The sequence below is a fragment of the Tachypleus tridentatus genome, chromosome 1, assembly GCF_004210375.1.
Source record: "Tachypleus tridentatus isolate NWPU-2018 chromosome 1, ASM421037v1, whole genome shotgun sequence".
Taxonomy (NCBI): domain Eukaryota; kingdom Metazoa; phylum Arthropoda; class Merostomata; order Xiphosura; family Limulidae; genus Tachypleus; species Tachypleus tridentatus.
Window position 1 is genome coordinate 47,093,601 of NC_134825.1, and position 22,274 is coordinate 47,115,874.

Below are 22,274 nucleotides of genomic sequence, written 5' to 3' on the forward strand. Positions count from 1 at the left end.
TATAACGCCCCCACGGCTGAAAGGGCGAGCATGTTTGGCGCGACCGGGATGCGAACTCGCGACCCTCAGATTACGAGTCGCACGCCTCAACACGCTTGGCCATGCCGGGCCAGTAAAGTGGCAGTGATCAGATCCATGGTTTTTGCCTGTGATGCTAAACAAACACTCAACAAAGGTAAAAAATGCTAAAACATTAAGGTAGTCTCTTTCTATTACAGATAAGGTAGAAATGATTTTCGTAGATCTTTCAGAGAGTAGTTTTCTTCGGGAATGCAAAGGCCATCGAGGTAGGTGTTAATTTGTTTTATGACAAGTAACCTACTTGAAATAAAAATGTATCTCAGAACGGCTGGTATGGGTATTAACACTTTTATCGATAAGCGGAGAACAACGTTTCAACCTTCCCAGGTCTTTTTCAGGTTAACAACTCTGGATACAACTGTGATAGTTTTTTTTTTTTAATGTGTGCAAGGCTACATAAACTGTCCCTAATTTAGCAGTGTAAGACTAGAAAGGAGGAAGCTAAACATGGCTACCCACTACCAACTCTTGGGTTACTCTTTTACCAACGAATAGTGAAATTGACCATAACTTTACAACGACCCCACGGCTAAAAGGACAAGCATATTTGGTGTGACGAGGATTAAAACCTGTGACCCTCAGATTACGATTCGAGCTCCCTAAACACCTAGTGAGCAATGTATTTTGTGTGCTCTGTAGTTTATTTATTATTTTCGGTGCTGTGTTTACCATAACGGGCCCGGCATGGCCAAGCGTGTTAAGGCGTGCGACTCGTAATCTGAGGGTCGCGAGTTCGCATCCCGGTCGCGCCAAACATACTGGCCCTCCCAGCCGTGGGGGGCGTTATAATGTGACGGTCAATCCCACTATTCGTTGGTAAAAGAGTAGCCCAAGAGTTGGCGGTGGGTGGTGATGACTAGCTGCCTTCCCTCTAGTCTTACACTACTAAATTAGGGACGGCTAGCACAGATAGCCCTCGAGTAGCTTTGTGCGAAATTCCAAAACAAACAAACAAAACAAACAGTTTACCATAACTGGGCAGGTACATTCCATACTTTGGAATATGCTTATTTTATATATTTTAGTTATGTTGTCTGCCGAAGTTCCATTACTTTTTCCTGGTTAGACTCCTGACATAATATGAGCGCTTCCAAACATTTTTTAGAACATTGGTTATATGTTTAATTTACGCCAATTTGGAATAGTTGATTAGTCCTAGAAGTTTGGCAAAGGTTGCAATTTGGGTAAGTGTTCCTTTCATGTATAACTTGGCTGTGTCTTTTTTTTTGGTTTTGTTACTTTTCTGAAGATTACTATTTGATTTTTGGGGATGTTAATTGTTGTATGGTATTTTCAGCAGTATTCTACTATATTATTTACTTGTGAATGTAAACTTGTTGCGGCTATTGAGAGTGTGGATGCACTTTTCCAGACCACAACACCGTTTGCAAACTGTTTAGAGAGGCCTAGATTTGGGTCTTTTAGAGGTACATTGCTTATATACATGATGAATGAGGTAGGGCTAAGTACCCCTCTTTGAAGGACACCCACTTCTAGAATATATATCTTCAAGGGGGTTCCTCCAACATTTATTTTTGCATTTTCTTTTGTATAGAAACTTTGAAAGTCAGAAATTAATACCGTGCTGTAGTTCCATTTGCGACAGACAAAACCTTAGACAATTGTGCCGTACAGTGTCGATTGTTCTTTTGATGTCAAGAAAACATACGACAGTACATTTTTTCTTATTAAGACTATAATTGTTCCTTTTAGGCAAACTAGAAGATCAGTAATACGTACGAATTTTCTAAAATTGTTTTGGCAATCCAATAATTTTGAATTGATCTCAAGAAATGTGGAGGATCTATTGTTAATTATTCTTTCTAAGATTTTTGCCTATACAATTGGTCAGGCTGATATTGTTGTAGCTATTTCTTTTATTTGTCGGCTTTTCTTCTTTGTGGAATATAAGTATTATCACTTTATTATAAGAAACCGGGACATACCAAAATTTACTGATCGGTTGAAAAGGGCTGTGAGGCGTTTGAACAAAGAGAGTGTTTTTTGTTTTTGTTTTTTAAGATGTTTTGTATGCAGTCTTCTCCTAGGGCTTTGTATTTAGTTGCTTTGATTGTTTGTTGTGCTTCTATATTTGTTAATTTGTTTGGTAATTTGAACTATTTTATAATTATCATTTGTGTTTTTTTATCAATTAATGATGTGAATAATCTTATGTTTTCTTTCATATATGTGTTCACCTTAATGAAGAAATGTGTATTCATATCTGGCTCTTTTAATGTTCGGAATGTATGCGTGTTCTTTACGTTTCAGCCTTTTCACGATTTGTATGAGCTAATGTTGTTGTTTTCTTCCAGAGGTTGACAATTAATATTTGTGTTTCTTTGATTATGAATCTTTTTAAGTGTGTCCAGAAGTGTTTGTGGCCAGTTTCTTCGTTTACTTTTGAGCAAAAATGATCCCAGAATATTTTGTTATAGTTCTTGGACTTCTTTTCTGATTTTGTTTTTGAGTGTATTTATTTGTGTTTCAGTTGTGGGATCTTTGATTTGTAAGAATTGTTTGCGAAGCTTTCGTCTCTTTTATCGTCGTTGTTAATTGTGTGTGTGTGTGGTTGCCATAACAAAGTCGCTTCTTTTTTTTTTTTTTTGATTTGGCCTTTATAAAAGGAGCGTCAGAACTGTACGTGTTTGTGTTTTCCTTATTGCAAAGTCACATCAGGCTATCTGCTGAGCCCACTGATGAGAATCGAATCCCTGATTTTAGCGTTGTAAATCCGTAGACTTACCGTTCTACTAGCGGCGGGCAGAAATCAAAGACATCTTGATCAAATTATTGCAAAATAATTAATAGTTTGACGGAATAAGATTTTTACGGATGTAGTAAGATGTCTGTGACTTTGTTACGTGCTAAAGCTGGTTAGTGGTGTAGGCTACGACACAAAATCAGTCTTAATTTCAACGTTGCAAAGTCTCGCGTATCTTCGTTCTTACGAGGGTATATGGTGTGATATGGCTGGGATTACTTTAGGAAAAGGAATTTTGTGCTGGAAATCAAATAGTTTAGTTTTCAGATATAAATGTTTTTGTACATTTCGTAGATTATATCTGTTCAACAAAACAGGGAAGAGTAATCTATGTCGTCAGGTAAAAAAACAAACTAAAATTCAACTTCAGTATCCACTTTTTGTTTAGCCTAATTCCAGTTTCACCGGTATTACTAATGTGATCAGTATTTTGATTTCTAAGTTCAGGTGATCTAGGTGGTCTCAACCTCAAACTAACTTCCAACTTACGTTGTATTAGGCATAGAACAACAGCAAGAAATAATGTTAATAAATAAACGGTTTAATAAGCTGTACTTTGTGTTATTACTTACTGTCATGGGTAATGTTTAGAATTTAAACTGCGTTCTAAATTAAACTTAGCCAACATAGTTTCTTACGCCTGTACGTAATATGTTTTTGCTTCATTTAGCAGGTGAAAAATATTTACTGACAGAGGAATAACTAAGTAGGCTACTGAAACTTTGAATATGTTAAAAGTAGAAATAAATACAGCAGAGAGTCGCTTTATGTTTCATTGTTTCACCTGGTGTGGACAGATGTACCTACAAAGCAATGCTGACGTATTTTGATACACGTATTTTATATTATCAAATTCAAAGTCTAGCCTAACCCAGTCAGCAAACCTGTTAAATTATGCATGTAAATTGTTGAGGCATTTCACGTAAAAGTAAAAATCAGAATCCTTAAAATTCTGAACCTCTTCCAACATTTAAATATAAATATCAGTATCGGTATTTAATGTGATTTAAATGTGAACTGAACCAAAGCATTTTAAATTTCAACTTTCTTACATAATTCATAAAGTTCAAATGAATAATGGAGTGACACTAGATTATAAAGAAATATCGATCATTGGTAATTTTTCATAATCGATAATATTTGTGTAAAACATAGTAAACACTATAAAAATAAGTTGTTTTTTTTTGTCTAACCCTGAAAATACTGATCCTGTGTGTACCATTCAGTACTATTTGGATCCACATATTAAATAATTTTATGTTATCTATTTAGTGTTATGACGATTAGCTTGAAAAATTGGTTGAAATAGGTACATAAGAGAGTTCCAATCAATATTTGATAAATGCACTGCAGTATTTTTCTTATTTTTTCGTAACTTTCCACAAAGTTGTGTACCTGAAAGAGACTTGACACTGTCTTTAAGCAAGATACAAGGTCTGTGTGGATAGTATTAGCATTTCTAGATTAATCCTTTCTAAGGTACCAATTTCTGGTTTATTTATAGTTATGATTTTTATTGTTATGTATGTTATGCTATCTCGTATACCTCATAGTTTAAATTAAATATTAGATGAATCATATTTATATTAAGACATTGAAACAAGGTTTTCCAAGAGATTATATTTTGATACTATTTATGTATTTTATTATATAAAATAAATGTAGATAGATTGTTAACTGCTCAGCTCTACTTGCCATCCTTTACAGAAGATTTTTACTTGATTAACAGAATTTCTTATGACAGCAGTAGTGAGACTGAGTACAGTCCTAGATCAGTTTAGGGCCTGGAATGCTGTTTTACATATTTTATAATAATGATATGGATTGTTTGTGTGCTTTCAGGTACCTTTCACTGTGTTTTTATTACTGGTAGATGTATTTGTATTTTTCTGATTTTGTGTGTTATGTGTGTGTTTTTGCAATGATTGAGTGAATATTGTATGGTATTGCAGGTCAGAAGTTTCTGTGCTAGAAGGATAGCAGTAGGGAATCTAAGTTTTAGAACTCATTTGTTTCAAAAAGTAAGTAATTCCTAACTTCAGATATTTAACACTGGGTTTACATGAATCAGAGTGTTTTCTCTTGCAAAGAACAACTTTGAGATTGAGGTTAGAGCTGGCTTAGTTCAACTATTAATTCAGTGATTATAGTTTTAATATATATGAGCATCATTTATGCCAGTTAGTATTGCATAAAATAATTAATCAAAATTAATATTAAAATGATTAATGCCATGAAGATTAATCAACAAATTGAAATTAATATGTTCAGTTAATACTATTTTTTATCATTCCAGTTATCCATTTAATTGGATTGTAGCCATTATGATATCTAAGTAGCTTAATTGGTAAGTGTCTTAATAAACTAAGGAAAATTATTGATTTGAAATATACACTTATTATTATTTCCTGTTATTGCAACTGTCCAAGTCTTGTGTGAGAATAATTGTTAGTTGAATATAATTGATAAATGATGCTAACAGTTAATCAATTAGTAAATTCCACTAATTACTAAGATTTCTTTGAGATTGGCATTTGTGGTAATAGGTGTTTAGTTTTTATGATTTGTCTTAAGTATGATTTTAAGCTACAAATTTTGTTTTTAAACTGTATTCATTATATGCTTTGCTTAACAGGTTAATTTTTTATAAGACTTAAGTTTACCATGTGTTGAAAAATTAACATTTTTTCCTTTTATTGTGTGAAATATAAAATTTATCACAAAAATATCTTAAGTCATTACTCATTTTTACTGAAATATAAATGAATTAATGTTGTGACAAAACAGGCTTTCTTTGAATTTAAAGATTAAAAATAATTGGTTCAGGCTTACACTACATTTATAGTCTGTAGTATGAATTAATGTTAGGTAGATCAAATGTATTAGTAGGGAAAGTTTCATTAACTAAATGTTTTGAGTTCTGTACAAGTATAGTCATTACAGTCACATATCACAAGGGACAGAAGGTTAGCATATACATACATTTATAAAACAATAAGACATACATATGGAATTTTGTCTGTATATATCCCTCCCTTTAAAAAAAAAAAAAAATAAGAAAGTGAGGTTTTCTTTACAATCCACCTGTTATTTAATATCCTAGTATACTATATGCTGAAATTTACCTATGGATAGAAAACCTGAGTGTGTAAGAATTCCTTGACATCAATGCTTTACTCCCATGTATCAGTAGACCAAGAAATTTTGTTTCTTGTTACTAAACCAATCCTATTTTATTGCTGTGACTTTAAAAAATACTGTATTTTTTATTATATTGTGACCAAGACTTAAAACTTTAAATTGTATTGTGAATTACTTAGTTTAATTAACTAAATCAAAACTTTTATAAGTCAATTTTATCATTAGTATTGTTAGATGTGTGTTCATTTGGCTGTTTGTATAATTGCTTAAAATAGAACACATCAGCATTATTCTAGTACTTTAACATGTGTCCCATACAATGCTGCATACACAGATAAACAAGACAAACAGTAAACAGATGACCAATTTAAATGACCTGGTTTGGAACATACATTATGGTGTTTTTTATCATCCTAGTTGCACAACTTCATTGACAGACCTCCATGTTTTTTGATGTGAATTCTAAAATAGATGCTACAGAAGTCTTAGACTTCCTATTTTTCAAATTAGTAGAAAGGCTACTCTAAAGTATTCACCCAGTTGCTTGTGGAGCCTATGTCTTTTAAGATTACAGGGCTGTTAACAAATGAATCATTCAGAAAATTTTAAACAAAGGTATAAATATTACATTTAATCCCACTAATTACTGCTTAAGTTCCTTTCATACTTTACATAGAAAATGAATGATTTCAATTAATGTTTTGGATGGGTTCATTACATGAACTTATTCAACATGATGCAATAAGTAATGAACTGTATATGAACAAGTCAGTAATAGTTTATAAATTAGCATTCATGTATGGTAGCATAAATAATTGGAAGAATTATTTTCAAGTAAACATGGTTGTTCCTAATCAACAAAAAATTCTAATTTTGTATAAATATTTATCAGTCACAGAATGAAGTTATTGAATGTTTTAAATTTTAGTATGCATTTTTAACAGCCAACATATGTGGTCAATTTTGTCTGTTTACTCTCAACCAGTCTTGTAAATGCTGAATTATAGTTTTTAAAATTTAAAATCAAATTTACTAATGGGTTTTATAAATAGTGCGTGTTTTAATTTTTGTTTTTAGTGTGTACATATATGTGCACATTGCTATTATAACATGAAATATGATATTATAATGTTAAAAACAGAATTTGTTGGCTATTAACAGGATAGATTTATTTAAAATTTCCTAAATTTTCTAAACTTGACTTATTGTTACTTGCAGAATGAGTGATGAAAAGTTTAATGATCTACTTACATAGCAAGAACAGAAACATATAATTGTTCGAGAATGTTTTCACCCTGGAGCATCTGGAAAAATTCCCTTAAAACTAGGAACTCCTTCCAAAGAAATAGGGGCATGGTCAATTCTCAAAGAAATGTTTTGCTACTTATGGCCTAAAGATAAACCTGGAATCAAGGGAAGAGTTGTTGTGGCTCTGGGACTACTAGTAGGAGCCAAGGTTTGTACACAAGTTTTAATGATATTGATCTTTAACCATACAATGCTGCCACCATGTCTTTTCTTTATTGCTGTATTTGATAATGGTTAGCTGTAGAAATAAGTGAAGTATAGTTTCAATGTTTGTATGAAGTGTAATCTTTTCTGTATTTTTGCAGATAAAAGGGAAAATACTTGATTTGACCATGCTTTTTAATTGCTTTGTATATGTATCACAACAGATAATTTTTTAAATATTTGAATATTTTAAAAATAAGTTTATTTATTACTTCTAAATGTCAGAAAGCAGTTAATTCATTTATGCATAATTTAGTGCACAGTGCATTTTTATTAAGAGAGACATGGTTACTACATGCTAGTTTAAAATTTTGGAAAAATCCAAATTTAAGCACATTTTTACTTTTCAAGAAAAAAATTCCATTCTGCATTTTGTATGCCAGTGTGAAATGAGATATTGTGAAGATCAAATACTATTCCATATTGTAGTTCTTTGTCAAATTTTAAATACAAGAACTTGACATATTATAATAAAGTCTGTAAAAGTTTCATTTTGTAATTATTTACATATTACCCATATTACATTAGAACATGAGTTCAATCTTGTTAAATTTGGAAATAATGTAAACATGGATTAAATCCATGGCTTAAGTTTTTAGGATGTTAGGGAAATTACATTAAATAGTTTAAGCTATGAAACTGGTTTGTCATCACAATGAAAGTGGTTGAGATTTATTAATTATTGATTAGTAGTAAGACATTATTTGATACTGTAGGCATTGACCTGATATCTTTAGAAGGTATGGGAAAAGTTTGCTCATTATTATTATTTTTTCACCCCAAACAGTTGGAACTTCTACAAGCAACAACATTATTCTTTCCTAAAAGTAATTGTAATTTAATTATTTAATAATTAATTAATTCATGTATTAAATGGTAATAAATATGTATATACCCTATTTATTTTAGTTTCCAATATTTTTTTAATATCAAAACTCATTTTATTTACATGTAACATTTTAAAAATAATTTCACAAAAAACAGAATGGGAACTTATGTATCCAGGCCAAGAGCACCTGGATCAACAAAAATTTGCATTAGTTCACTGCATGGCAGCCATTCTATACTAAAAAAAATTATAATAATAGCTTGAAATTTAAATATCAAATGTTAGAAAGGTATTAGAAACTGATAGATCAAACATTTATGTTAATCATAGACAAATAAAGAAGAAAGGGGAGAAATATACAGTAGTAGTATATTTCTATTTTATTATTATGTATAATAAGCAATCATTTAGAGACATTGTTTATAACCATTCTGTTTGCAAAACTGTACTGAAGAGGCTGAATGGTGCAAGTCTAGATAACTGATTCATGAGCTAATTGCCTTGGCAACCAGCAAATAAAGCTGCAGTCTTGCCACCTCCATTTCCTGTTACTTAAAATGGATATTGCATGCTTCTGAAATGAGGATTGCAGAACTGTCATTGTACTGTCAAATGAAACATTTTTACTATTCGCAGTTTAGTAACCTTCTGTATTCATAATCTTGGAATGTGACTGAAAATAATGTATCACAGATGTATTTATGTTTGACAATAAGAATCACTAAATCTTTCTACTAAAATGTATACAAGCAATTTTTTTCTAGTTTGGCCAGGAAAGCTGGGGCCCAGCATGGCCAGGTGGATTAAGGTGTTCGACTCATAATCTGAGGGTCAGAAATTCTCTAAGAATCTGAAAACATTTGTGAGAAAGTTTTTTCAGAAATTACAACTCTTGCATATAAGCTTAAACTCTTGAAGTTTAAGGATATTTTAGTGTTACTGTATATGTTAGATATATACACTGCTGGCCACAATCTTAAGGCCAATGAACATAAAGAAAAAATATGCATTTTTCATTGTTAAACTCAACCACTTATTTGAGTAGAGCTTCGAAAGATGAAAATAAGAAAAGGGAAAATAAAAATAAAAAACTTTATCATTTAATAGGGAAAATGTGAACACTATGAAATTAGCCAAAATACTAGCTGGTCAAAAGTTTAAGACCATACCAAAAAGAAGTCCTAAACAGGGTAGGAAATGCCCAACAAGAGGTCTCAGTAGGGAGTTGCATGGCTGTCATTGCGAATAACTTCAAACATTCTCTTTGGCATGGTTGATATAACCATTTGCAGAAGGCTGGCTGGAATGGTATTCCATGTGGTGAAGATGGCTTCACGAAGGTCATGCACTGTTTGAAATTGATGTCCATTTCTGTAGACTTCCCTTGCCATCCATCCCTAAACATTTTTAATGGGGTTCAGTTCAGGCGAAAATGCTGAATGGTCCAAAAGAATCACATTATTTGCCATGAAAATGTCCTTTGTCCTGCAGGCATTGTGGATTGCAGCGTTGTTCTGCTGAAAGATCCAGTTATTTCCACACAAGCGAGGGCCTTTAGTCAATAAGGATGCTTTCTCCAACATGCCACTGCAGCCAGTTGCTGTTTGATGCCCCTGTATAACCTGAAGCTCCATTGTTCCATGGAAGGAGAAAGCACCTGAGATCATGATGGAACCTCCTCCACTGTGTCGTGTAGAAAATGTCTCTGGTGTGATATCCTTATCGTGCCAGTAATGTTGGAAGCTATCTGGACCATCCAGGTTAAATGTTTTCTTATCAGAGAACAAAACCTTCCACTTTTCTATGTACCATTTTTGGTGCTTCTCAGTAAAGTTTAACTGAGCTGTTTTGTGGTGTGGAAGGAGGCGTGGCCTTTTTAGACGTTTACGGTTTTTAAAGCCTTTCTCTTGTAGATGCTGTCTTATTGTTCTTGAGCTGCATTGTGTGTCCATAAGGACCTTAATCTGGTTTGACGATTGGCTGGTGTCTTGCTGGACAACCTGTCGAATCCTCCTGCTTAATGCCGGCGAAATTTTCTTGGGCCGACCACTTGAAATTCTCATTCCATATTCCTCAGGGTCTTTTAAGAAATTTGCAACAGCAGTTTTACTATGCCCAATCTCACCAGCAATGGCACTCTGAGAGAGACCTTCCTTTTGCAGCTCAACAGTTCTGCAATGTTCAAACTCTATCAACTTTATAGCCTTTGCCATGTTTTTACCCAATGTAAAAAGAATGTTGGATATTGAACACAAATGACTAAATTTCGTTACGTGTTTACTGATTAACGCTTCATTTCAGTATGGTCTTAAACTTTTGACCAGCTAGTATTTAGGCTAATTTCATAGTGTTCACATTTTCCCTATTAAATGCTAAAATCGTTTTTTATTCATATCTTCCATTTCCTTATTTTCATCTTTCAAAGCTCTACTCAAATAAGTGGTTGAGTCTAACAATACGAAATGCATATTTTTTCTTTATGTTTATTGGCCTTAAGAGTTTGGCCAGCAGTGTATATATGACTGTTTTCAGTTAAGTACAGCAAGAGTGTGAAATTTTTCTGAAACTAATTTATCATAGGTTTGTGTTTGTAACTGTGAAGTAATCATAGCTGTGTAGTCCAGTTTTTGCGAATTTGTGATTGTTGTATTATTGCATTGTGCTACTATAACCGTTTAAGTGATTTTGTTGTTTTGATTATTATCATGCCATAAAAATATTGTAGTGTTTCAAATATTCTAGATTACTGTTGGATTATAAACACACATCTAAAATGTAGTTTGATTTAGATAAATAGAGCTAGATCTAGACTATGATGATTGTGAGTTTTCCATAAAGAGCTTATAGCGATGATTTTGAAAGTTAAAATATCATAGATTGAATTATAATAATAAAGTAGACAAGAATAATTTGTCTTTTTCTAATTGTGTTCTAAATTAATTGAACCAGCCTGTGTGGATTTTGATGGGAAAAAAAAAAAAGAATTATTTAAAGCTCTGGATATAACTATGATAATCAGCAGTGTAATGAATATTTGTATACATGTTTGTTAAAACAAGTAGTCTGTATGCTGTATGTTTATTGCTGAAATTTATTGCTAACAAGTCACAGACACCTAATGTAAAGAATCCAGCTGATACATGAAATCCTGACAGTATTCCTTCAATAAATGAATAGTAAACTTAATTTGTTGTATTGATATGAATGTAATTTAATAAGAATGTTAAAGAAAAATACTTAGGCTTACTTAATATTTTTTATTATAACTGATTGGAAGTTTAATAAGACAGTGCTGTGTGTAAAAACACCTCAAAGTATTAAGTTCCTCTAAAGAACTAGTTGCTTATTATTTAGTAAAACACTGATTGAAATAGATTTAACTATCAATAAAGATGACTTTGTAGAAAACTTAGTATTCATTTACTATACTAAAATTATTTCAAGTCTCTAAATGGATTTGCAGAGGTTACTAATAACTTTATTTAATAAATGTGTAATTTATGCAAGAAAATATCTAATTTTATTAATATCATTGTATGTTACTAATGTTAATTAATTGACCTTTTTTATTGTAGCTTATTTGATATATATTGTATCTAATATATATAGTAAGTTTTAGGTTATACTTTTTTGTGCTAAATAATATAAAACATTGTCAAAAATGCAACAAAATGCCAAACAAGATTGAATACTTCAGATTATTGTGTTGTAGGTTGAATACCAGATAGTAACCAAATATTCATTATAACTCTCATAGTTAGCATTATTAATGTAATGGTAAATATTAATAGTTGAGTTTTTGTGTGATATCATCAAGATATTTATAGATAAGATTTTTATTGTTAGCATCAGTGGTAGGGTTACTTTACATTCATGGTTTGCTTTTTTTTTTTTTTTTTTGAGACAGTATCTCAGCTGTTTTATCCCTTATGTGTGTATGAGATTTGCATGCCTGTAGCCTTGAGATAACTCCCTCTTAAACTTCATAGGTTTAACTTGAATTTTGCTGGTGCATGATGACATATTATGAACAATAGCCCTCCACCAATAGGAGGATGACACAATTTCCACTTAACCACTTTCACTTAAAATAACTTCCGTACTTCAGTATCAGTTTGAATGGATGTGTTAAATTTAATACTCTGTGTATAATTTCCTAAAATTTGCAATCATTAATGAAACATGTTTTCATTCTAATTTAACTTTGGTTTCAAAAAACTTCAATAACATTTATTTTTCTACTTTGTTCTGTGTAAGTTTAGAATTTACAAACACAGTATTTATACATGTAAAAATGGCTGGTATGAGTAGAGAAAGTACTGTGTAGAGGAGCGAACAACGTTTTGACCTTTTTCGGTCATCGTCAGGTTCATAAAGAAAAAAAAAGTAATTGACCAATAGCTGATCACATGTTTGAAGGCAGTTGTGTAATTGAGTGTAGGAATGTAGAGGGCATGCTTAGATGTTGGATATATTTCTTAATATAGGTTTAAAGGTATTCCTTTGAGTTCCTTTATTTTGGACTTGAGTTGTTGCACAAGTAAGGCTTCTTTAATTTTGCATTTGTTTATCTTTGTTTCTTTATTTAGTATTTAGGTATTTTCTATGGTTATGTTGTGTTTATTTGATTTGCAGTGTTTGAAAACGTATGAAGGTGACTTTTTGTGTTCTTTGAATCTGGTTTCCATTTTTCAACTTGTCTCTCCAATATAGAAGTTGTGGCAGTTCTCACATTGTATTTTATAAATAATGTTAAGTGTTGTGTTTGTCATTGTAGTTTCTACATGGTATAGAGAATAGTTTTGTGCCTAGTTTTTGAATAAATTTGGTATTAACTGGAATGTCATATTTTGCTACTAGTTTTTGCCAAATGTTGGTTATTTTTCTGCTGATGTCAGAAATAAATGGTATGCAGCAGTATATGGTTTCATGATTTTTTAAATCATGGGGTTTGTTTACTTTTGTTAGTTGATTTTGCTTTTTGTCTAGATGTGTGCATATAATGTTTTCTATGGTTTGTAGAGGAAATGTGTTGATGTTGATGAAGTATTGTTTTATTTTGTTTAATTCATCATTAATTTTATCTGGTGAACATAGTTTTATGGCTGTTTTTATTTGGTTTCTTAGTATGTTGAGTTTTTGTTTGTGCTTTCTCTACTCATACCAGCTGTTTTTACATACATAATTTTCTCTCAAGTGGGTTTTCTCATCATTACAAAAGACACTATTTATTTTTTCTGTGGCTTCTGGGTTTTTATTCACTGTTGAGGGTATTACAGCTACTGTGCAGCATGTTCTGGGTTCCTTAATGCATAATGGACCTCCTTATGTTCCTGGCCAGGTGGTTAAGGCACTTATCTTTTAATCCGAGGGTAACAGGTTTAAATCCCCATCACACTAAACATGCTTGCCCTTTCAGCTGTGGGGGCATTATACTGTGACTGTCAATCCCACTATTTTGGTAAAAGAGTAGCCCAAGAGTTGTTGGTGGGTGATGGTGACTGGTTGCCTTCCCTCTAGTCTTACACTACTAAATTAGGGAGGTTAGTACAGATAGCCATTGTGTAGCTTTGAGCAAAATATAAAACAAATCAAACCTTATGTTCCTCCCTCAAAGTAGATTCCAATGGTGAGGGAACCTCTCATAGAAGGTTCTGTATTTTCAGTTTGCCTCATCTGGAATCTGAACATCCACCCATGAGTTTGTTGTGTGAGGTGACCCATAAAGGGAAGGTTGAGTGGTGTCTGGAATATTGAAACATACCACTTTGGCATTGAATTCCTGTAGAGAGGTGGTCTTGGGGTTCCCCAGGGTCAATCAGCTGGCCCTGTTTGGCTAGATCTAGCCACTGGGTACTAGTGTTAGGTGTTCTCAGTGGGTGTTGTGGACATTGTTTCTGATGCTCGTGTTTGGGTAGAGTGCTCAAGATGCTTTGGTATTGTAGTGCATGTTGTAATAGGATTTCATTGTAGGTGGGGTCAATGGGCATTAAATCATTCTCGTTTTATTATTGATCATTTGAATGTAATTGATGTTTTTGGCAGTTAAAAAATTAGTAAATTCCATTAATTGGCAAGCTTTATTTAAGGTTGGCATTTGTGATAATTAGGGTTACTGGATTTTATGTAGGTAAATTACCAGATGGCTCTGTTACACAGTCATCACCACAGACTGCTCCTATATCTCAATTTTTGATTCTTCGTTTTTTGCCTGATAAATTGTTAGAACAAATGTCTCTTTGTCATTCAGAATTGAAAAGAGGGGTTTGCTAGCTCTCCTAAGACAGGCAGGAAGTTGTGTTTTGGAGACATCTTGTTAGAATCATCTACACCTACACATAGCAAACTCTTCTTTAGGTCAAAGGCCTTTGGGGATATACCCATTGAGGTCACTCTTCATGCTACTTTAAATTCCTCCCATTGACAGGGATTTGAAGAACATCCATGAGCCAGAGGTCCTTTGTAGTTTCTTCAGCAAAGGAGTTTCTTCTGTGTGTTGTATCTCCACTCAGAAGGATGGAATTGTGTTACTGACCAGTGTTTTAATTTTGGTGTTTGCATTGCTACAGTCATCTGCCTTTGTCAAGGCAAGCTATCCTAACTGTAAGGTACAACCATTATTCCTGACCCTCTTAAATGTTTCCAGTATTGATAGTTTAGACATTCAAAGGCATGGTTCCTTGATGTGTGCTCCATGTGGTGAAAAAGACAATGATTCTTATGAGTGTCAACTGGACCCTCACTGTGTCAATTGTGATTGTTCCCATCTTTTTTTTATTTTCATGTTGCCTTAAATTTGTGAAGAAGAAAGAGGTACAATGTTTACATCCTCTACATAACATTTCTCAGAAGTTAGTATCCTTTATTCCTTCTTGGACATATACTGCTGTACTAGATTCTACTTTGCCTCCAACAGAATTGTTCTTAAACGATATGAAGAGTCTTTTGTTCTCTGTTGATAAACAAGTTGACAAGTCCTTGTCTACTTGTGTCTTTTTTGTCTCCTGGGTCTGTCCAGGTCCATCTCCTTTTGGCCTGATTTCCATTATCTGCTTTGGTCTATCTTCAGCCCTGAGATGCAGAATGATTATTCATTTAGCTCTCAGTCATTGTAATCTACCTATAATGATAAAGACCTCCCCATTTGACCCAGGACAAGATCCATGCAGGTTGACAGACCTTCTTGCAGCAAAAAAAGCAGTCATAAACAGAAGGATTTACCACCTCTTTCTCTACCACCTAAACAAAATTGGCCACTTTGATATTGTAGGAAATATTCAGGATTTAGTTCTAATTTGGATGATGTTAAGGATTTGATTGATTCATATCATACTGTGTATCTCTCCTTAATGGAAACAGTCCTGAAACCTGCCAATACATTTATCATTCATCAGGTTTCCTGATACAGAAATGACAGGTTGTGTGATAGATGAATCCATGAAGGGATGGTACTGCTTTTACTGCCTTGGTTGTGCCACTTACTTGAAGGCTGTAGCTGTCCATATCTCCTTGGGTCATACCATCACCATTAGTTCTCTTTACCTGCCTCCTGGAGAGACTTATGATCATTCAGACATTGATGCTTTGTAAATCAGTTGCCATCTTCCTTTTTCATCTTGGGAGACTTTAGTAGCAAAAAATTCCCTTTAAGGTGGTGCTAAAATTGATGGGAAGGGTCATGCCATGGAGTGTATGCTCTTGAATCACAACCTTTCTTCAGTGCTGGTTCTTTTAAATATTTTTATGCACTTAGTCAGTTTTTACTGCTATTGATTGTCTGTCTGGTTCTCCTTCAATTTTTTCTTAAGTGTTGGAAGTTGTTCTTGTCAATATTCAATGATGACTGGCCCATTCTCCTCTGTTTCCATCCTGTTTTTCTGAACACCTGTCCACTGACACCCCAGCTAAGTCTGTCTGTCCTGATGCTGTCACAGCTGTGCCTGTCACATATATGGATTACAATCCTGTATTCATGTTCTGCTTCATTCCAGTTGGAAGTCAACTTTGAGTGAGCAACATGATAGCAACTGTTTCTAATCAAACTTTCTATTGTTCTTTGGCTGTCATACTTCTATAAAGATCAGAAGGAGAAGGTTGTCCTGGCTAGGCTATGCATTGGCCATAATTTTTTAATTTTTTTTTGTGTGTGGGACTGTCTCACCATTATATGGTTTTTGTGATACTCAAGTCACAATAGCTCACCTTTCACTGTTATGCTGTTGTTACAACTGTGAGCTGTGGCACCATTTTAGACATGTATTTTCTGTGAACTTACCCCTGATGCTGGAAAATATCACTAGCAATAGTGACATTGTTAAACTTCATCATGTTTTGAAATATTTTTGAACCATTGGCTTACTTTCTTTTATGCCAAAATACAACAAATGAATAATTTACATTGTCTTGACCAGTTTCTCTTTTACTTAGCTTTAAAGTGACCAGGAGGATGATAAATTTGATTGTCTGTTACCTTTACTTACAGGTCAAAGAGAATGCTCAACCTTCCAAACTCTTTTTTGGATAAGAATCCTCAGGTATAACACTTACTTTCTCTTTCACCTGTGTACCTTGATTCTTTTTTTTTTTTTTTTACTCCATGAAACCAATACTTTGGATTACTTTTGCTTTCCTTGTTTGTCTGATATTAGAATTAATGCTGATTCCTTTCTAGAACAATTTGGTATCTATACTCACATTCCTCTTTTCCCTCACTTCTTAATGAGTAGTGCACATTGCACTGCCACTCATCAATACCCTGGGTGTTAATGCTAGCCTTTAGATAAGTTCCTCCAGGTGAGCACATGGTCAATTCCTTGCATATTTGTCACACATTATCTTTCTCATTTTGCTGTTTTCTCTCCCACAGGAGATTTCCCAGTTGCCTTTCTTTAATCAACCCACCATCTTTGAGATATGTACATGCATTTTCTTTTTCTATTCCTTTCTGTCTACTAGGATCCTACCAAGTGGCTGGTATTACTTCTCAAGGAATGTGTATTTCCAAAAATCCATATCGAGCCAGGGGTAATGGAAAGTGTTCAACCCATACACTCTGGCTCTGTCAGTGCTAACTGTTGAGAGAGTGTATTCCTCAAGACCACTGGAGATATTCTTGTGGTATAAAATATTACTGTAATTTTCTAGTCTAGACTGTCCTGTATTATGAACTATCTTGGAAAGAGATATCAGGTAAATGACTGTCTACTTCTTTGGCTCACTCTTGCTGACTTTTAAATACTGGGCTTTGCAGTCACCAATTACATTGTCTCTGGTAAAATACCTCTTTGGCAGGTATTCATTGGGGATTCAGATACTTTCTTGTGTATGAATTCTCCCTCCCTCATCAAGTGGACTATGGGATATCCTTGCTACTGACCAGTTCCTGTTCTCTAAAGTACCTTGTCAAGTTACTCATTTATTGGACTTTAGCATGACACTAAGAAATAAGGTTTTGATTACATTGTTAGTGTAGTATGGGTTACCCCTCAACCATCTAGTCATTCTAGTGTATCCTTCTAATGCAGTCTGTCCAGTTGTACACACTTTGTATGATCTGACTATGCTGTAACCATACTACACATACAGGTTCACTGACTACTTGTGTACAAGTGCATCACTACAATGCTTGAGACTCATTACCTCTTCCACCTTACAAGTGTATTTGTTAAATTGTTTTAAAGTTGTTGTATTTTTTAGATACTGGTGTTAATTACTGTGCTAATTTAAAATACAGGGTGGCCCAAAATTATCTTTCCTATTTAAAAATTCAAAAATTAACAAAGAAATACAACCATGCAGTTTTCAACATCTTGTAGCTAAGTTCAGATAGTTTTTTATTTATTTTTTATTGACATATCACAGTTGCACCACTAATAGCATTCAGCATGCCTAGCTGAAAATCAGTTTCATTTTACATTTGCCCACAACATGTTCACAGTTACAATAACACTGGCATCTGTGATCCTGCTTTTTAGTTCTGTAAGGTTTGCTGTAGATGTTTGTGATGCACAATATCCTTAACATAACCCAAGACTTTATTCTGGCACTGGCATCTGTAATTACACTGCACAATAGTCACTGACTTGATCTTTGCAAACCAATAAATACATTTAACTCTTTTCTTGCATATTGTCACTTTTAAGTGAAAAAAAAGAACATGACAATAAAAACTGTTTGAGTTGGGCTACAAGATATTGGTACCAATGGTAAATGTGATTGATACATTTTGAAGTTTCATTATTATTTACGGTAAACTATTAATTACAATGTATTTCAAGTAGTGATTTATAAGTAGGTGGTAGTTGACACAATTTTCTTGTTTTTCATCCTGTGTAATATTTATTAATGTATAAATAATTAATGTATAAATAAGTTTATTTAGAGGTTTTTCATAAACATATGACTGAAAAGACATCCCATCCCATGAAATTTGGAGACTGGTAAATATGTGTTAATTATGAGTATTCTCACAATACTAAAAATGAAATTTATTTATACCTACGAGAAAATATTTTATATGTCTCAGTCAGATAGCTTTTAGATAGTCTTGTAGTCACCCATTTCATTGCTCCAGTACAAGATCTTTCTAGTTTGAGGTCCAACAGGGACCTGGAACTTCTCTGGGCCTCTAAAAAATGAATTCTTTCCCTCCTCTTCATTAAATGGAGTATTTAATACTCTTGTCTCTAGGATGGTAAAAAAAACTATGGAAAATCCTCAATTTTTGGGTTTACTACAATATGGTAAGAGTTGGAGTAGTGGTGACACTCATTGTATAGGAGGGTTTCTCTCTAAACCATAACTCATGTTACTTGTGTCCTCCCTGCAGCAAGAGTCTATTTAGTTGAATAGAGCATACAGTGTACAGAAAACATGATCCACACCTAACCTGTCTTATTTTTGCATTCAGGGTGTGTTCAGTAGAGTTGAGCTGAACATACACTATACAGATATGTAATGATGTGCCCTCCTGCAGCTATTGTCTATAAAGTTGAGGTGAGCACACTAAGCACAGTCTGAACACTCTTCAACTACATTACACATACTTGCTTGCCAGTCACTTATGTGCAGTTGCTTGGATTACCTTGTTCTTATTGTGCTTGTTCCTGCAATACATGGGACTCATTTGCTTTTTTACCATTTATGTTTTGTACAAAGAGTATACCTGGTTGAGACAAGACTTCATTTTCTATGTGTGTGCCTCTATGAAATTCCTGCCTTTAGAAAGCTCATCCTGGTAAAATATTGTACTAGTCCCTTTACCAATTTGGTGTTGGATTCTAGCTTTTCCGTGTACAGAAGTGAGTTATTGTCTCAAAGTTAACAGTTTCCTAATATGAAAATGTATTTGTGATAGATATTCACCTCTCACACATTCCTACTCATCCTTTCCAGTGCTAATTTTTGTCTTGTGTTGTCAAAAAGTTAATCACAAGTGCAAGTGCACGAGGGGTGTTCTGTGTGTGGAGATTGTTTCTCCTCATATTGGCGAAGAATGTTTGTTGAATTATGAAATCATTGTGTGTTTACTACAGTTCATATTAAAATGTACAATTAGGTAGAAGATGCCTCAAGTCTGGTGGCATGCAAGCCACTTAGGCAGATGCTTGTAGAAGATATGTTTTCTATAAATGGAGACAAGTATCTATCAGATATATGTTTTTCATATGAGGAAGATTTTAACATTAAAGTATACAAGCACCTTGTTTTCATGTAAATTTACTAGGTTTTTACATAATATCTTACTATTACTTTAATAAATAACATCAAAATCCTAGGTCTTTCCAAAGTCAGGTAATTTTCAAGTTTGCAGTTTCATTCTTTAGAAAATTGGGCTGTAATTTAAAAAAAACTTAAAACTTGTTTCAATTTGTTTATTTCAAGGCCCTGCCAACATTATATAGATAGATACCCTCTGAACACTTCACTAATTTTTCCTTTATATATTACAAGAAAAAATTAATAACTTAAGTATTCAATCTTTCGATTCCTTAAACTTTGAATGAACCTTGTTTAAAAAGAGTGAAAATAAACCAGAGTTTTCCTCAGATACAACTCTGTATACATTTCCTTTTTCTGTTATTGCTGAACAGTTAGTAGGACACTTAATATGAGGAAAGGCAAAAATGACTGTTATATTTGTATTAAGAATTATTTTTTTGATGTTCAATTATTATTTGATGTATAAATAAAAAAATATAATATTTTACTTGAAACAGTTGCTGAATGTGGAAGTACCTTTTATATTCAAGTATGCTGTAGATTTTCTGAACAGTCATGCTGGCCAGACCCTATCTCTTTCTGATCCAACTGATACAGTTATTACCATGTCCATAACACTTATGTTAGGGTGTAAGTTGTTTCTTTTATTATTTCTACTTTTTAAGATGAATAAAATAGTCAACTTAAAGTCAACTTTCTATTCAAATTTTAAAATATTGAACTATGTTTGTTTTATATATGTGTATATCTATAAAGAGCCCTGCTAGGTTTTAATGTCCTCTTCATTTCTAAAGAAAGGAGAAATGTTTAATTGCAATAAATGTGACATAAGATGTCAGTTGGGTGATTCAGTTAGACATTTTTCATGGTTATTTGTTTTTTTGAAACTCAAGTCTTTTTATCTATTGGACAGTATTTGCAGTTAATTGAATAACATGTATAAATGTGTGTGTGTGTATTACACTGATATTCTCAAATCTGTATTAATGAACACTTTCCTATAAAGGTTTTTTTTTTTAGTCCTTGTCACTTTATAATGTTTAAGATCCTTTATATAATGCAAAGCCGTTATTAAGTTATTGTGTAGACGTTCAAATCCAGCAGGCCAGTGTTGACTGTAGTTATTAACTTTTAACCCTTTTACACTGAGTACTACTTTAAACTTCTTTCTGTAAAAACCACCAAGTTAAATTCAAAATATTAACAGCTTTATTATTAACATATATCAGTTACATTAACATTATATAATATACAACTTCTAATTAAAACATATTATAAGCTTTAATTCATTTGTTTCAAAAGTAACATTAAAAAATGCTTAAACTTTTTTTTTCTCTCACATGATACACAGTCGTTCACAGATCTGAACTTTTGTATTTTTAAACTTAAATCAGACAATTACACAATGATTGTACGTGTATTTTTAAGTAAAAAAGTACATTTAGTGCCTTGACCACCTGTGCTTAGAGTTGAGAATTACAAGCCACATGTACTTATTTAACAAATGTTTTTAACCAATAGAAAGAGTTCATTTTATGCCATAATCTTGTAACAGATATTTTAAAATTGGTGCATAATTTTGCTCTCAGGTACATATAATTGCTTATAGTACATGATGGCAAATGACTACAATAGATAAGGAACATAGTTTTAGTAGAAAGACTTAAAAAATATAATATCATTCTTTGTTTAACAAATACTTGAGATTTTTAACAAAACCTTGCCAGTTTATATGAAGATATATTAAGAAATCTCAAAGATACAGTATGTGTTATTGAACGTGTATCCTTTCACAGAGAAGTTCATGGTTTTTGTACAAAACTTTTCCAAAATGGTTAACTAAGTAACAGAGTGTAGTAGTGAAAACTAGTCAAGGTGGACCATATAGTTACATGCAAATACACACTTTTTCACACACACACATATATATGTATATTTATTGTGAGTTATTATATAAACAGTGAAAAAAAGGATGCAAGAGGTAAATACTGCAGGAAATAAAACCCCTCTATTGTGAGAAAATGAATTGTGCTGGAGTTCAGTCTTGTGTTAAGAGATTACACTGTAAATGGTTGTCATCCAGTCAATCAGGAAATGAGACCCATCAATATACAGCCTATAAAAATACAGGCAGTCATACTATATCCTGTAGTAGTATAATGATCTGTCTGTGACTTCCAGGACTGAAATACTACATGTCAAGCATGTCATAATCTAAAGTTTTGG

The 22,274-nt window shown here is 33.0% G+C and overlaps 1 protein-coding gene across 4 annotated transcripts in view; it reads left to right on the forward strand.

The window, feature by feature from the left end:
• Positions 1-2,734: 2,734 nt before the first annotated feature.
• Positions 2,735-22,274, forward strand: part of ABCB7 (ATP binding cassette subfamily B member 7) — a 57,857-nt gene continuing 38,317 nt past the window's right edge. The window contains exons 1-5 of one of the 4 annotated variants that reach the window (XM_076495951.1): positions 3,026-3,185; positions 4,798-4,866; positions 5,142-5,192; positions 7,242-7,442; positions 20,546-20,678. In XM_076495951.1, the coding sequence (XP_076352066.1) occupies positions 7,359-7,442; positions 20,546-20,678 (217 nt within the window). In that variant the 5' untranslated portion in view covers positions 3,026-3,185; positions 4,798-4,866; positions 5,142-5,192; positions 7,242-7,358. Of the gene's footprint in view, positions 3,186-4,797; positions 4,867-5,141; positions 5,193-7,204; positions 7,443-20,545; positions 20,679-22,274 lie in introns of all 4 variants that reach the window. The other 3 variants (XM_076495925.1, XM_076495943.1, XM_076495933.1) reach the window with 3 other exon arrangements.